At 39.0% G+C, this 18,203-nt stretch overlaps 1 protein-coding gene across 1 annotated transcript in view; it reads right to left on the minus strand.

The window, feature by feature from the left end:
* Nucleotides 1-18,203, minus strand: part of PDE11A (phosphodiesterase 11A) — a gene marked incomplete at both ends in the record, with an annotated part of 382,619 nt that overhangs the window by 127,939 nt on the left and 236,477 nt on the right. Inside the window, one exon of the mRNA XM_081261295.1 lies at nt 1,837-1,887. Within this exon, the coding sequence (XP_081117421.1) occupies nt 1,837-1,887 (51 nt within the window). The remainder of the gene's footprint in view (nt 1-1,836; nt 1,888-18,203) is intronic.

The raw sequence follows: 18,203 nt of genomic DNA on the forward strand, positions 1-18,203 counted from the left end.
AGAAATATAAAAGGCAATAGAGAAAGAGCTGGGAACACAAACATATGAAAAGCTATGCCTCGACGGAGCTCACACTCTAGTCAGTGTGTGCTATGGTGTGACTGTGTCTCCCAAATTTTGTCCCCAGTGGAACAGTGTTGGGAAGTGGGAGCTTTGGGAGGTTAGTGGGTATGAGAGCTCTTCTTTCATGAATGGATTGATCCATTCACTTATTAAAAGATTATTGGCTTATTGCAAAGGTGGCTTTGTCACAGAGCAGATCTTCCTGGAATGCTTGCTCTGTTTGCCATGTGATATCCTCTGCCCTGTTTTGAAGCAGCAAGAAGGTACTCCCCAGAGGCTGAGCAGATACCAGTACCATGCTCTTGGGGTTCTCAGCCTCAAGAACTATGAGCTAATGAACCTCTACTCTTGATAAATGACCATTTCAGGTATTTTTTTGAATAGTAACAGAAAACAAACTAAAATAATATGCAGGATGTTTGCTTTACAAGGGCCCCGACTGCTGTGGTTTTTGTTGCTCCATATCCTTCCTCTGTTGTCAGCAGTCACCTCTTGCTGGCACCATCTCACCTTTCGATCTGGGGGTACCATTGTGGGTCTTTTCCCTAAGCATCTGTCTAATCAGTATTAAATCACATCCTTGGATGGATCCCAAGCAGCTTATCATATACCTGCTGTAGTTGTGCAGCCCTTCTGAGGAATTCTCCTATCCCTACCCTTAGTGTTTGGGGTCTTTATCCCCTTTTTTTGTTCATCTAATTCAGTTCTAATAATCCAATTCAATTATTGCGCCCAAAGGTCTCTGTGCCATTCCCCCCCCTCCCCCCCCCAAGGATAAATGCATGCATTTATATGTAAATGTGACAGTTGGAAGAAAAGCCATCACCGAGAAATATTACATTTTTTTTTTTAAAGAGAGAGTGAGAGAGAGAGGGGGACAGAGAGAGAGAGAATTTTAATATTTATTTATTTTTTCTTAGTTCTCGGCGGACACAACATCTTTGTTTGTACGTGGTGCTGAGGATCGAACCCGGGCCGCACGCATGCCAGGCAAGGGCGCAACCGCTTGAGCCACATCCCCAGCCCCAAACATGTTAATATTACAGTACATAACATGATCTTTCTTATGGCTGTGGTAGATTTTCCTGCTGATTCTCTAAACCTCCACAAAAAGTTAAAAATGAAGACACCAGCTGGGCACAGTGATACATGCCTGTAATCCCAGTGAGGCTGAGGTAGGAGATTGCAGGTTCAAAGCCAACTTCAGCAACTTAGTGGCGCCATGAACAACTTAGTGAGACCCTGTCTCAAAATTAAAAAGAAAAAAAAAAGGGCTGGGGATATGGTTGGGTGGTTAAGTACCCCTGGGTTTAGTTCATGGTATAATCAATCAATCAATCAATCAATCATCAATCAATCAATAGAAAAATGAAGACACCAAGACTTTCAAAATAATGAAAATCAGTTTCTCCTATGTTTTGACCTTTGCTAAATGCTGCCTGGTACGATTGCAAATGAACAGTAAATTAGACATAAACCCAATGACAAAACCAGGTGTCCTAATTGTTACCGTATCACAGATTCCCCTCCCCCATCCTGCTTACCTAATAAATGGGAAGAAATAATGAATCATTTAAGAGATCATGAGAGTGCTACTCAGTTATATATAAGTTCTCTTCCCCTTGAAATGGAAGTATCCAAACACATTGCCCAGTTCTAGTCCTTCAACTCCCAGAGGGCAGGACTAATTTTATAGAGGCAAGTGACAAAGGGTCAGGAGACCAGGCAAAGCTTAATTTTATGCATTAATAGTGCAATTATTTCCTTCCTTACCTTAAACTTGTCAACTTCAGCTTTTGAACATGTTGCATGGTATGATAGCACCTGATTCAGAAGAAAAGAAAAAAAAACTTTAATAACTAAATATGATAATATTTTCTGAAATTCTGGTTTAAAAATGAGTTCTACTCATGTTTATCAGCTTGACTTAATAGTGGATTTTAATTTATGGAAGAAATTTTATATTAATCATCAGTGACACAGATTAAAGTTTACTTTGTAACAGGATTTTTCTATAGGTAGTTATTTCATTAAAGGGACATAATGAATAACATGGCTCAAGACCACAGTTAACAAAGGATGTGAATACTTATCTTGTGAAATGCTCTGGAAAATAAGTAAAAAGTTAATGTGTGTGTCCTGTAGCAGAAGCCATGGGTGTCTAACTAAACTTCCATTCCCTCACCTGTTCTCCCTTGCCTGCTTATGTTATATAGCACAGATTACATTGTTAAGTATTTGAAACCCATTTTTTGTTAGAGGATTATATTCCCTTGCACTATTGACATCAGCTGTAGCATGTGATGAGCTCTGGCCAATGGAATGTGGGGGGAAGTGTCAGATGCCATTTTTGAGCAGTATCTTGAAGAATGATCACATGATTCTGCTATCTCCTTTTTTTCCTCTATTATGGAAAGGGCGTGGCCCAAAAGGGCTGCACCTTCAGCCTGGAACCCAAAATACAGAAGACACATTGAGCAGCGTACAGCTGATGACATGTCATGTGAGCAAGAAATCAGCCTTTGTGGCTTATCACCACATCATAACTCACTGCAACAGAGGCTTAAATGCAAAACAAAATAAAACCCAATTCTCAGGCTCTGAGCAGCTCAGGGTGGTCATGTGAGGTGGTCAGGTGATACTGCTCTGGTCAGGGAAATGTGGGTGGGAGTGTTGGGGCTGCCTCTTTCATTTCCTTTTCCTTCCTCCCTGGAATTCAGTTGCAGGCCCAGAGGGGAGCAAAATCTGGTGTCCATCAGGTGCCACCCATGAGTGTGACTGCCAGATTGTGTAAACAGTTGAGCAGGGAAGGAAAGAGAAAAAAACCTGGCCATGGGCTTCCCTGCCCCAGGATCCTTGTTTTGTGGGACAAATAAACATATCTGTTTAAGCTAGATATGTTACAAGGCATTTATATACACACATGCACACACAGTATGGTATATACATGTTATATGTTTTATGTAACCAAACTCATTCCTTATCTGTACGAATCTAAAAGAAAAAGTCTGGAAAATCCTTCTACCAATCTTAGAGAATCATAATTTTTCTCTGAAAAGTAATTTAGCATTTCCCCAATCTAATTAGCCACAGAACTCCATTTTGGATTACATATTCATCTAGTAACACACCAAACTAATAACCAAGAACTTGGATAAACAGGGCACACTCTGTATGATTGAAGCATACAATAACAGACAAAGTGGAGACTGTCTCCTCGTGGTTAGAAAACAGCCTGTTGAACCACGCTGGCAGGGTGGCTCCACATCTAACTCCTGCAAATTCAGGTAATCTCCATGAGCTTTGCTTATAGAACGGTATATGAATGGTCCTATAGAGTCATCTTCAGATTAGCAGCAGTAAACTACTTAAAATCTGAGGTTCTACATGAAAACGCTAATAAGGGGATATTTTCAATTAAAAAAAAAGAGTAGAATGCATTGTAAGATCTGTAACAATTTCTCAACATTTAATGAAAATACAGTAAAATTCATAGATATGGATATAACAAAAAATGATTAGGTTGTAAGTTGTTTCAAGGGTTATTTTATAAAGTTTCCTTGAATTAAATAATATCTTCTCTCTCTTTGCAAACATTTACCTCACTGACTTTACTTCTTTTTCCACCTTTGGAAAAGACTCACAAAAATATTGTATTGAGAGATAAATGTTTTCTCTGAGGCTTGGTTATTAAAATTAAAGTGATTTTTCTACTGAGAAAATGTTAACCATGGAGATATTTCATGAGGATGTGTCTGTACTTAATAGACTTCTTAGGAAGATTAAATGCAATATTATACATTGAATACCTGGTACACAAGCAATCAACTTATAATTAATTTATTATATTAACAGTCAACTAAAACTCTACCCAACAGATATTTGGCTATCTATCATCATATGATCTTTATTGATTCATAATTATTAATAGACATTTTCAATGCAAAATAAGCAAATAGAACTTGGGTTTTTTTTTGTTGGACTTTATTATGAAAAAACATAATTTTTCTATGGTTTCTTTTTGTTTACAAGTATCTTTTTGCAGGTTAAATCTTCAAAACTTGTCAAATCTCCAAAATAAAAACAATGAAAACTCAAATTCAAGTTGCAATTCAAAATCTCTGCCACCAGGTGGTGCTTACTCAGGCTTTTATTATCTAAAGTTGACTACCCCTCCTTGTTTAAAATTGTTCCCCACTTCCTTTATTATACAAAATAAACCAAAAGCTATTTGCTCCACTAAATTGAAACTGTTTGAATCAATGAAGTAAATTATTATTACATATTAAGATTTTCTGCTCATTTAAAATTAGTTTCTTTTGTTTGTTATTGAGGTGTAGGAGTTCTTTGTATATTTGGGATTCGAGACCTTTGTATATTTGGGATTCAGATATATATTTCAGAAATATCACCTCCCAGTCTGTGACTTATCTATTAATTATTTTTTCCTTTTATGAAATGGGGTCTCATTATGTTGCCCAGGCTGGCCTCAAACTCTTAGGCACAAGCAATCCTCCAGCTTCAGCCTCCCAGGTCACTGGGACTACAGGCATGCACTGCTATATCTGGCTATTTTAATGTCTTTTTAAAAACAGAAGTTTTAAATTTTGATTTAGTGCACTTGCCAATTTTTATGGTTATTGTTTCATGTGTCCTTTCTAAGAAATATTTTGTACTTCTTTCCCAAGTTGAAGATATCTTGTGCTGCCTTCCAGAACTTTATAATTTGTCTTTAATGTTTAGGTGTATGATACACCTGAAATTAAATTTGTATATGGTGTAACATTAAGATTTAAGGAAATCATTACTTGATCATGATTCTCAAACTGGAGTTGTTCCTTCTCTTAATCATTGCCCACCTCTCCTGCTAGACTAAAAGCACCATTAAGGAAGGATTAGCCCTATTAGTCACCAGTGTATGCCCTGTCCCTAGGAATATACCTGATACTTAGTTAGCACTCAGTATGTTTGATGAATCAGGAAATTAAAAATAAAATCAACTTGAAAGAAAACAGCTCTATTTCTCATATTTTTTTCTGTTTGTTTACTAGTGGACTGAATTGGTGCCATTTCCTGGATGAAATCATCATATATATTAGATATGAGCAGTATGTGTAGGGCTGATAGATCAGGCAAATAAAAACACAGGATGCCTCGTTAAACTTGAATTTTAGAGAAGCGATAAATACTATTTTGGAGATATTTATACTAAAAAAAAAAAGATTTGCCATTTATCTGAAGTTCAGATTCACAAAGCATGCAGTGTTTTATCTGGCAACCCTACTTCTACCCATTCCAAATCAAGAGGGCTGGAAACAAATCAGGAGAAGGCTGAATCATATTCCAACATATTCTTGTTTTTCCTTTCAATATATCATACCCCTCCCAGTGACTTTTTCTTCACAATATTTAAAAGCAAGTTTATCACATGCCTTGAGTCTGGAATACTTTCTGCAATGCTGTTGTTAGGAGTTGAATTGTGTTCCCCGCCATGCCAAATTCACTTTCTGAGTTTCTAACCCTCAGAATGTGGCCATATTTGGAGATGGGTTCTTTAAAGGCAAAATTAAGATATAATGAGGTCATATGAGTGAGCCCTAATCCAACATGACTAGTGTGCTCATAGAAGAGATTAGGACAAAGACAACACACACACTAAGGGGTGTCCAAGTAAGGACACAGCAAGAAGATAGCCATCTGCAAGCCGAGGAGAGAGGCATCAGAAGAAACCAAACTTGTCAATACCTTGGACTTAGATTTTTAGCCTCCAGAACTGGAAGAAAACAAATTGCTAGTGTTTACGCCATCCAGTCTTGGTATTTTGTTAAGGCAGCACTAGCAAACTAAGACAGCCACATAATTGTATTGATGTAATATGTGTAACAAAATTGAAGGGAATAGATCAAAAGCAATTCCTGATTACTTTTAGCATAGCCAATATTCAAAAGAAAATCATGATTCTAACATAGATAATATTATATGGTACAGTTAATAACTAAGAATCAAGCAAATTTCTAGTTGAGAACAAAATTTAATAAAGAATGGTATATTTTTAAGTATTACATTTAAACTTTCTTGGATAAGTTATAAAGATTTCTTCTTAATTCCAGGCTTCATTAATTTTATAAGCTACTTGAATTCCCTAAATTTTATATTTCATATCAAGTATCTAGTACACATATGCTTTAGAAAATCATATCTTTGATCAAGCAAAAAAAAAGTTTTAATTAATGCTTCAAAATAGTCTTGAAGAAAGAGTCATTTGCAAAATCTAGTGATATATGTACTGTCTTTATGAGAAGCACTGGTAGGTTATGAGAGCTCAGTCATAACATACACACTAGTTAATTTTTTTGACAGCTAAATAAAATGTGTATAAAGCTTACATACAAAAGTAAACAGTTGATCCACAGAACACTTGACGAATGTTAAACTTTCACAGAAAAATTTCTATCCCAGATAGATTTATTTTTTGTATGGGTGTTAATTTAGAAAATATTTTAAAGTTAAAACCAGTGACTCAGTTTTGGTGGTGAACTCTGACTTAAGAATTCTTTATAGTTTCTAAAATAAATCACTATTTGCAAAACCCTGCAACTTCAATTAACTTTTGGATTGAACTTGCTTCTAGCAAAATGAAAAAAGCAAGATAAGGCAATTGTCAGATTCATCAAAGACAGAGCAAAGAAGTCCATTTTTTGTGTTGAGTTTGCACAGCAGGAAAAAGACAATTAAATGTATTTCAAAGGGAAAGCAATGAGCAGGGCTATGAAATAGGACACTGTATCAAGCTTTGGCCTCTGCCACATGCATTTTAAGACTAGAGCCAAATGCTTGTCTTGCAATCCCAGGAAATGCCCCAGAGTAGTTGAGGGCAGACCTCTCACACCAATTGTTTTGATTGTTAACTTGTTAAGGATCTGGGCAGTTGCCCCCAAATTGATAAACGAACCACTGAAGAAACCAGCAGAGGGGAGCATAAATGTAAAGAACCACTTAACAGAGTGGGGGCACAAAACCACTGAGGACCCAGACTGGTACTCTCAGACAGAAAAGGACTGCATGAATATTTACTGATACGTTTACAGCTTTGGTGGCAAAGTGGCACTTGGTAAATCTTGGAAACAGAACTGACATCAAATTAAGCCAGACTTGTCTGAAGTAAAATCCCAAATAACTTAAATTCTCTGAAGAGATAAAGAAGCTTTGCTGTCAGCAGTAGTCCTTTAGCCGGGAAAGGTAACAAACCCTAAGAGATGAAAAGCCACTTTACTTGCAGTGACCTGACAGAGTGTCATCTAGCTGTGTAAAGCATCATACTCAGGTCTTCTTAACAAGCTGATGACAGAATTCAAACACATGGCTACTGAACGGATATGCGGAAACCGAGAAATCCTGTTTCTATTGTCAAATATTTCAGAAACTACCTGCTGCCTACTGGAATGAGAAGTTCAAAAATGTACATCTGAAGTACAGTTATCTGAAACTGACATTGCTCTGTGATCTGTTATCAAGACATTCAGAATATTTCTTTACATAAAAATAGCTTTAAAAATCTAAGAATTTGAACTTTCAAAATTTAAAGTAAAATAAAAAGTGCCTGCAGAATCTGGGGGCAATAAATGCAATACTCAATTGAGTGATCTTAGGATCAGCTGCTTTTTAGTTACTGCATGTGGGAAAGAAGGGCAACCACTTGTCATTTGTATCAATATGTATTTCTTGGATACCTACTCTGTATAAATCATTGGGCATCTGATTACCATCCTGGAAAATACATTTTATGTGAAGCCTCAACTTTATTTGGTTGCTAGTTGCTACAGAAGCACTGTGCTACAAGTGGCTGTTGAAGCCAAAGGAGGGGGGGGCTTAGCAGAAAGGTGTGTTGTGATCCATTAGTGATGTGTTCCAAAAACATTGGGAGGGAAGAGTGGTGATAAGTGTGCTAGGTAGCTGTAAGCACGAGACCTATTGGATCCAACTCATTCATTAAGGACTCTGCTGATGAAAGATGTTTTAGTCACTTTTATTCACTACTTCCATCAAAGGCCTGACAGAAACAATTAGTGGAGCAAAAGTTTGTTAGTGGGCTCAAGGTTTCAGAGGTCTCAGTTCATAGACTCCATTGCTCAGGGCCTGAGGTGAGGCAGAACATCATGATGGAATGGTGTGCCAGAAGAAAGCAGTTGGGAACATGGCACCAGGAGGCAGAGAGAGCTCCACTCAGCAGGAACAAAATATATACCCCAAAGGTATGCCCCCAGCCACATCCTACCTGCTTACAGTTACCAACCAGTTAATCCCTTTCAGAAGATTAATGCTCTGGTTAAGATTCTCATAATCCACCTCTAAGCTCTCTTGCATTGTCTCACACGTGAGCTTTTAGGGGACATTGAAGCCAGAATTAAAGATAGGCAATGGACCTTTATTATTATTATTATTATTTTGTATGTGGAGCATGGGAAGAATAGATGAAGTCTAGATAGGGCAGAGGGGTGGGAGGGAAAAGGAGGGGGCAGGGGATTAGCAAGAATGGTGGAATGTGATGGACATCATTATCCAAAGTCCATGTATGAAGACAGGAATTGGTGTCAACATACTTTATATACAATCAGAGATATGAAAAATTGTGCTGTATATGTGTAATAAGAATTGTGATGCATTCCACTATCTATTATTTTTAAAAAATCAATAAAAAACCATAACAAAGTAATGTTAAAAACAGTTGATACATTTAATCAAAGGGTCTTTAAGACTGCCCCAAAGAAACAAACAAATAGAGAAGCCTTTTGGAACAATTAAAAAAAAAAAAAAAAGATAGGCAGAGAGAATAGAGGTAAATTTGGTTCTGGAAAATTGGAGACCACCCCTGAGGAATTAAAAGGTTAATGCCTTCAGAGCCCTTCCTCCACTTTTATCAAGATAATCTGCCCATCCCACAAACTTTTGCTAAGGTAACCTGTCCCAGGAATTGTCCCTCCCTACAGGGAGTTATACAAGTTGTTAATTAATGTCTCCTGGGCTTCTTCCTGCCTGGGTTACTGTATTTGGCCAGTTCCCTGCCCATCTGCTTCTCACCTTTGGGCCACTCCTACCCCCCCGCCCCCCATCTCCTGGGCCTAGTCATGTATGGAGGAAGGAGAGAAGGAAAGAGATAAGAGGGAAGGAAACAGGAGAACAAAGAGAGTCGAGGATGTATAAAAGGGGCAGGACACCCTCACTTTTTTGGATACCAGGATACCAGCTATGACCCCCTTCTTCCTCCCAGGAGAAGTCTGTGTTACTCCTTTTTAATAAACCCTGCTTTATATGCTTGCCTCGCTGTGCTTCTCTAATGTTATACTTCAACATGTGAGGAAGCAGGACTTGTCACTGATAACCTGCAGTATCAACACCTGATATCTGAACCGTAATAAAAAAAGATGTAAAGACATATTCTGAGAAAATCTTAGATGTCTAAATTTCAATAATTAAAAATGTACTTAAAATACAGATGTAGTTTTGATCTTCATTTTCATTTGTATTAACAAATTTGTGTTGAGATCAACCTACTAGCTCTGTGACCAGCCTCCAATCCTCTGTGATATAAGAAACAGTTACTGCAGGTAAGAAGCTAAATTTCCATTTAACTAATAGAAGGGTAAAACAAAATTGCAACTAGGAGAAAGTACCATGTTCTCCCTGGGTGGATCTAATAAGATCACTTAAAGGCACTTAAAAGAATAGCCTTGGTTTTGAAAAAACAGGCTCAAATTTATATTGAAATAGGAAGAAAACAAAAGCATATATCAAACTGTGCTCAGGAGGATAAGAGTAAAAGGAACTTTCCAAAGAGTTTTATGGATGAAATCTACCTTCACAGAAATCTGCTCCCACTTCCACAAGAAGCTTGAGTTTCTAGATTAATATCTGTCCATCTTGACTGGATTCTCCTATAAGTAAATTTCTGGAGAGAATAAATATGCAATTTTTTTCATTTTGTTTCATTCAAAGATAAGAGTCAACCTCTCCAGTAGTTTGATAGACCCCTGGATTTAGGATGAGGAAATGTATCACTTACCCACCCTACTCACAGATTTAACTTAATCACCACATTATTACCCAGATTAAAACTTAATACTAGGGACAAATCTCCAAATATCAATCTAATTTTAAAAGTAAGCCCTTAAACTGGCTTCATAAGTCTAAATATTACTGTTAGCTAGTGTATATTAACAGCACTGACATTCATTTGGCAGTTGCCCAAAGTATTTTTCACCCTTTTCCCACAAACTGCTAACTATTGGTAAGTGCATTTGCCAGAGGACAAACACTCTGCAACTTCATCCAGATTATGATGTGTGGCAGATTAAGAAGGCCACATATCCTTGGATGTTCCTCCTATGAGAGGTGGAATCTCTGTCCCTTCTTCATTCTGGATGAAGTACATTGTGGTGGTGTCACTAATAACAAGACATGCAATAGTGCTGTGTGCCAGTGGCCTGGGCCCAGGACTTCAGAAACTGGAAGCTTCTATTTCCTGGCTCTTGAAACAGTTTCTCTTGCAGCCAGGAGCCACCGTTTATAAGATTTATTTACCTGTGAGAAGTTCAGCCACTCAGAGAAGCCTGAAGGATGAAGTACCAAGTAGAAGAGGAGACCAAAGAGCACCATGAAGCCACATGTGTGGATGAAGAAGCTACTATGAAACGGTCCAGAGCAATGGAGTTGGCCATCCATAGTCTGAGATCTCTGAAACTTTGAGCCAAATAAACATATCTTCCTCTTATCAGGTCTTTTGGTCACAGTGGTGAAAAAGCTGACCAAAATAATGTGTTACCAGTTAATACACCAACATGGGGAAGCAGTATAGTTTGGCTTTGGAGCAGAGGGACTTTGTGATAGCTTGAGCTTATAATCCTGGCTCTACTGGTCCTGTAACCTTGGCCTAATTACTAGCCTAAGGTTCAGTTTCTTCATTAATTTAAAGGTGAAAAATATCTGCATTTTCTAATCAATTTCCCCTAGCCAGAGCAATTTGAAGGATTCCATCTAACTTCAAGGGAGGGAGGAAGTGTAATCCTACTATGGGTCCTGAAGGCAGAGAACCAGAAATATCAGGCTGTAATGGTTGCCAAAAGGGGTTGAGCAGTCAAGTACAAGTTGGGTTACAACTGTGTTTAAAACCAGGGAAAATGAGTTGATCTATGAACTCTACCATATGAATTTTATTTTTTTATTTTTTATTTTTGCTTACTTCCTGATTCTTGCCTGTGTTTCAAAGAGCTATGTTTGGTAGATTTCCAAATAGGTAATAATATAGTAAATGTTTAGCTATTATTTATGTGTAACACATATAATAAATACAGTATATGACCATTAAATATTGTTGCTTTGACTAAACACATTCTGAGAGTTATATGAGAAAACTACTGTAAAAAATGGATAATGATTGGCTTACTTCTGTTACATAATTGTCAGGAAATAGTTATTAATTTCAATCATTTCACTGTCATTAGGATGAAAGAATGCCTTACTTCATTTGAAAAAGTTTCATGTGGTAATGATTCTTCTAGGTTTTTTAAAAGTTTTTAGTAGTCTCTCACAAAGGACCTCAACCATTAACACTTAAATTAAAAAGGTTTTTATGATTAATTCTTAGTGTGATTCAATATGACTCTATACATATGCATATTGGACTATAATTTATAACTGTTTTAAAATGAGTGTTCTGTTCCCACAGTTGCATTACTCCCCACATTCTGTTTTAGAGTGAGGCTGTTTTTCTTAATCATGAAGGTTATTAAATGTATCAATGTTTCACAAATGCTTTTCTAACGAACTCCTTGCTTACTTGCTTTTCTCATTTATTAAGAACAAAGGAGGACATAAAATTCTTTTGGACTAATTGAGCAAACTTGGGTTGGTTATTTTTGCTTCTAAAACAACTATAGCATGTGCCAAACCTGCAATTTATATATCTGAAACTATCAGTAGTCTGATCTCATTTAATACCCTATTTTTGGTCTCTTACTATTAAATGTTTACTTATACTTATTTTCTATCCCTCTTCCCCAATGATTTTTGCATAATCAATAGGGCTATTACCATGGTTGGTTTATCGTTTGAAAGAGATACATTGCTTAAATGCATTGGTGACACAGGAACACCATGGAGCGCTTTACATGGCTTTCTTGGGAGTTTTCTTTGAAATGAAAAGTAAGGAGGGACCAGATCTAGTCTGACTGGGCTAGTTTTCTGATCCCTATAACCTTAGAAGCACTTTATGTGCCCCTCCTTGATTTCCACTGATGACCACAGAGGAAAAGGAAGTCCAGTGGTTAAGACTAAACAGGACCATTTCCAATCTGTCTTGGCCAAGTTGGAGGCCATGTAGATTGGATTGGATTTGAAGGAGTAGGTCAGGAAATGGCAGTTGGGGCTATCCAGATCATATGCCATCCATGCAATCAAGACATGTATATTGAGGACTTAATTTGGGTCATGCACTTAATTTGGATGTGCACACAGTTTCTGTCTTAGCAACAGACACGGACACTGGACAGGCAGACATAGGTGTGCATATGACTGCTGCAAAGTCAAGAAGCAAAATGATGAGAGACACAGTGGGCGGCAGTGGGAGAGTGTGCTGAGGTGGCAGGAAAAGTGGGTGGGGATGGATTCTCTGAAGAGATGGTATTTAAGCTGAGACCTGGAAAAATAAAAGAACCACCCAGGACAGGGGTTGGGGAAATCCCTTTGGGGCAGCAGGAGAAGTAGGCTGGAAGTGGTAAGAGAGCAACATGAGGTAGGGGGAGGGGAGCCTGGAGGTGAGGTGGAAGAGCTGGGCAATCACCAGGTCAGCCAGGGCCTTGGAGGCTGATAAGGCATGTTGTTGGTCCTAGGAAGCCCCTGGAGAATAATAAGCAAGAGACCAACATGATATGGTTAGTTTTCTGATCCCTGTAACCCTAGAAGCACTTTATGTGCCCCTCCTTGATTTCTACTCCAGCCACCACTCGGCCTTCTGTGGCATTCATTCCCTTGGTATGTTATGTAGTGTTTCCTGCACTTGATCTTATGTAAGCGGATCCCCATTCCATATAGAAGATATGGCTGCTTGTGAAGGGCGGGCTGGAGGTGGGCAAGGGTGGATGTGGGAGAGATCAGGATGGTAGAAATGGAGACCCAGATCTCTGCATCAGTGCACAGAGATCCCCCCCCCCCCCAGAGAGAGAAGGACCAGAGCCACAAGCGCACTCAGCTGGGGTTCTGGTCCCTGCTGGGCACGGAAGGAACAATACACTAGGCAGAGGGGATGCCCACATACAGGTCCACTGGACCCAGGTGTAGGACTGCTCTCTCTTGTGTGAGTGCCTGGAGCCCACACTGCTGACTAATTCCAGAACCCAGTGATAAGAAGGAAGAGGAGGCTGGACCACTTTCTGGTTCATAGCTTGGCAGGACTAAAACTGCAGATGGTGAATTTCATTACTTGAATATGAGGCAGGGCTGAGGAAACACAATGACTTTAAAGATTTTTCAGCCAATGAATATGTGAAGTGTGTCAGTTATGTTTAGGAGCCATTCTAGAAGCCGGGCACAGACCAATGCACAAAAGAGACAAAAATTCTTGTCAACATGGAAATATGATGTAGAATGTAATTTTACTCAGCAATAAAAGAGAATAAAATCATGGCATTTGCAGATAAATGGATAGTGTTGTAGAAGATAATGCTAAGTGAAGTTAGCCAATCCCCCAAAAAACAAATGCTGAATGTTTCCTCTGATATAAGGAGGCTGACTCATAGTGGGGTAGGGAGGGGGAACATGGGAGGAATAGATGAATTCTAGATAGGGAAGAGGGGTGGGAGAGAAAGGGAGGGGCAGGGAATTAGCAAGGTTGGTGGAATGTGATGGACGTCATTAAAGTACATGTATGAAGACACGAATTGAGTGTCAAGATACTTTATATACCAACAGAGATAAGAAAAATTGTGGTATATATGTGTAACAAGAATTGTAATGCATTTTGCTGTCATGTATTTAAAAAAATAAAATGAATTTATAAAAAAGGAAATACAATGTAGAATGAAGAGACAGATCAGCGAAGCTAAAGAAGTAAAAATGATATCATGCAATGAGTGCTTTGGAGAAAAACAAAGCAGAGAAAGGAGATTGGGGAGCAGTGATGGAGGGGTACTTGCAAATTTAAATAGGACTATCTATGAAGGTGGTAATGAATAGTGTAAATAAAGACCTGAAGTTGCAGAAAGAATGAGGTGTGGACATGAGGGGAAGAGGTTGCAGGAAGAAAGTGGAAAGACCCTGTGGCAGGGATATGTCTATCTAGTTCAAGGATAAGCAAGGAGGCCAGTGAAACAGAGGGGGCAAAGAGGAGGGTAACAGGAGGTTGGAAAGGAGCCAGGGTTTAAATCATGGAGATTTTGGAAACCAACTCGATTTGCCTATTGGTTAACATAAGTATAGGCACTAGTTGTAGATAAGAAAAATTTCCCAGAGGGAGGTATATCTAATTGAATCTCATGCATTACTTATATTAAGAAACCATTTCCCTCCTTTTCAAAGATGAAAGCAGTTTCTCCCTCATCTCTGACAAGTTCAGGGACTGCTGTTACCTGCACAGAGCCATATATATGAGCTTCATCGTTCTGGGTGTATAATTTCATTCCTTGGCAATCTGGTTAAGATCCCCAGCCTGCCACTCCCCACAAACAAATGTCTGCTGTTTGTAAATGTCTGATTTTTAAAGTGGTCTTCTGGCCTCTGGTTTTATTTCATGCAATGGATTTAACTCTTTGTGGGCAGCTGAATGCAAGGTTGGAGATGGGTCTAATGCAGCCAAACTTGGAGTTTTTAACTAATGGGAGGATTGTTTTTTGGCAGTAGACTTTTTGAAACAAAAGTATTAAAATTGAGGGTTTGACAACTTATTTGTGCTCATCATGTGGTGGCATTCAGTGATACGGAAAGGGATAAAACAGGTAAATGCTGCTCTGGTTCCAAATCCTGAGCTAAAGTTCTGGTTGGCTCCCCTTTGCTTTCTTTCCAAGCACAGGTGGTCTGGATATGAGGTGATTGTTCCCTTTGGGCTGAGTCGCCTCAGAGTTTATCAGTATATAGGAACTGAGGTTAGCTGGGGGATGGAGAAGAAGGGTGGAGGGGATTTCACACTCCTGTTTCTAGATGCCTTTTAAAATTCCTTCATGGGCGTCTAGATCCAGGCTTCTCCTCTTTCTACTGTGCAGGAGGATTGTAGATACTGAGTAGTTTGAGCCATGAAGTAGATACGTGTGTCTCACTTAAGACCTGGTTTGATGAGGCCCCTGTACCATCAAATACTTCCAGGCTTTTAGTTAGGCCAGGTGACACAAAAATCCTACAATTAGCTCCTGGGGTTTGTGTATAGATTAGGTTAAAGCTTACTATTAATTATTTCATCAAACTACACAGATATTTATATAAACATGTTTTCATTGCTTTAAAATCTTAGCCACACCAAGCCTTTTGGAAAAATCTGACTATACCTTTGTTATAAGCAAAGGCAGGTGATGCAGAGAAACACTCAGAGTGGGAACCTGGCTAGGGTTGTGATGCTCAGGCACTGACCCGGAAACACTGTATTTCCTAAGACCCTTGAGACCCAAGTCTCTGGCCTGGGCCCAGAGCTTTGAAGGACTCCATGCTTTGAAGGGGTTTTTCTGCCCATGGTCCATCCTCTGGGGAGAAAAGTGCTGGGATCCCTGGGGACATGTGATGAAGATTATGTTCCAGGTACCTGGGATTCTCTAAACTAAATTCCAGGTTCCTCAAATTCCCCAGATACCCCAATACCCCATTCCCACTTCTAGGGCCAGTATTGGCTTATTCCCCAGATTATGGCCTCTTGGCGGGCTGTTTGTAGGACTGTGGATGGAGTTTATAATGTGCAGTTCACATGGTTCAGACATATGTACAAAGCCAGTGTAATATGAAGTGGGAAATGAGGGAAGAGATGTAGGTAACTCTCATCTCTTTGTAAGCAGTTTGTAGACTGGTTGGATCCAGGTGTGATTTACCCACCTTTGAAAGCTGAGTTCCCTTATTGCCTTTGTATCAAGGCACTATCAAGATTCTTGCCATTCTACCCAAAATGAATACCAGTTTCTTACTTGGCCAACTGTAAGCCTGGGTTTTACAAGCCAGTGACTACACGAAAAGCCAGCAAGCTAAAGCAGTGCTATCTCACTGTGGAATAATCAACCTGACCCAACTTAGATTCAGCACTTGTTTTGGATAAGACTAAACTGAGGATCAAGTTGCTGGAGTTCAGCTCAGAATCTGGCTTATCCTAGAATCTGTATTATAACTCCAAAGCATTAAGGTTGACAGGAACAATTCCTTACTGATAAGTTAGTAATTTTCAGTGAAGTAAAGAAGAGGAGTATTGTCATTTCTGAGGGTGTTTTATTCAACTAGTTTTTGAATCAATGATCTATTCTTCATTATTTGTCCCTCAATCTTACAAGCCAGAAGCACCTTGCTGCTTTTTCCACTTCCATCATGGCCAGCCAAGGAACAACGGCAAATGCCAGTTTCCAAAGACACATGCAGCATAGTCTGCACAGCACTACCGTTTGAAATCCACAGACCTGATTTGAATGTGCCTCTGCTACTTGCTGTGCAGTAATAGCCCCCAACCCCTCAGCAAGTTTCTACACCTGCTGAGCCTTTGTCTGTTCATTTGTCAAGTGAGAAAAATACCGTCCACTCCATGCTGTTTTAGTGAAAGTTCAATGAGATATATGTAAAGTGCATAACATAGTGCCTGACATATGCTAAGCATTTAATAGATGTAGCATTTTTAAAGCTCTAAAAAATAACATCATAAAACTGAAGAAAGAAGAGCATAAACCAATGAAAGAAATATTTTCAAATAAGTGCATCCAAATAATAGTTCCTTCTTAGGGTAACCATGGGGACTATGTTAACTTACTCCAAACATTCTGGTATGTTTGGGAACTCTGTCCAGGATCCTGAACATTCCTTAGACCATGGCAGTGGTGACAAATCCTTTGTTTTTTGTTTTTTTTTTTTTATTGGTTGTTCACAACATTACAAAACTCTTGACATATCATATTTCATACATTAGAATCAAATGGGTTATGAACTCCCATTTTTACCCCAAATACAGATTGCAGAATCACATCGGTTACACATCACATTTTTACATACTGCCATATTAGTGACTGTTGTATTCTGCTACCTTTCCTATCCTGTACTATCCCCCCTCTCCTCCCCTCCCATCTTCTCTCTCTACCCCATCTACTGTAATTCATTTCCCTCCATGTTTGTTATCCCATTCCCCTCATAACCTCTTATATGTAATTTTGTATAACAATGAGGGTCTCCCTCCATTTCCATGTGATTTCCCTTTTTTTCTCCCTTTCCCTCCCACCTCATGTCTCTGTTTAATGTTAATCTTTTCTTCCTGCTCTTCCTCCCTGTTCTGTTCTTAGTTGCTCTCATTATATCAAAGAAAACATTTGGTATTTGTTTTTTAGGGATTGGCTAGCTTCACTAAACATAATCTGCTCTAGTGCCATCCATTTCCCTGCAAATTCCGTGATTTTGTCATTTTTTAGTGCTGCGTAATACTCCATGGTGTATAAATGCCACATTTTTTTTATCCATTCATCTATTGAAGGGCATCTGGGTTGATTCCACAGTCTAGCAATTGTGAATTGTGCTGCTATGAACATCGATGTGGCAGTATCCCTGCAGTGTGCTCTTTTAAGGTCTTCAGGAAATAGTCTGAGTAGGGCAATAGCTGGGTCAAATGGTGGTTCCATTCCCAGCTTTCCCAGGAATCTCCATACTGCTTTCCAAATTGGCCGCACCCATTTGCAGTCCCACCAGCAGTGTACAAGAGTACCCTTTTCCCCACATCCTCGCCAGCACTCATTGTTGTTTGACTTCATCATGGCTGCCAATCTTACTGGGGTGAGGTGGTATCTTAGGGTGGGTTTGATTTGCATTTCCTTGACTGCTAGAGATGGTGAGCATTTTTTCATGTACTTGTTGATTGATTGTATGTCCTCCTCTGTGAAGTGCTTGTTCATGTCCTTGGCCCATTTGTTGATTGGGTTATTTGTTTTCTT

This window comes from Spermophilus citellus (genome assembly GCF_964194105.1).
Source record: "Spermophilus citellus genome assembly, chromosome: 11".
NCBI lineage: Eukaryota > Metazoa > Chordata > Mammalia > Rodentia > Sciuridae > Spermophilus > Spermophilus citellus.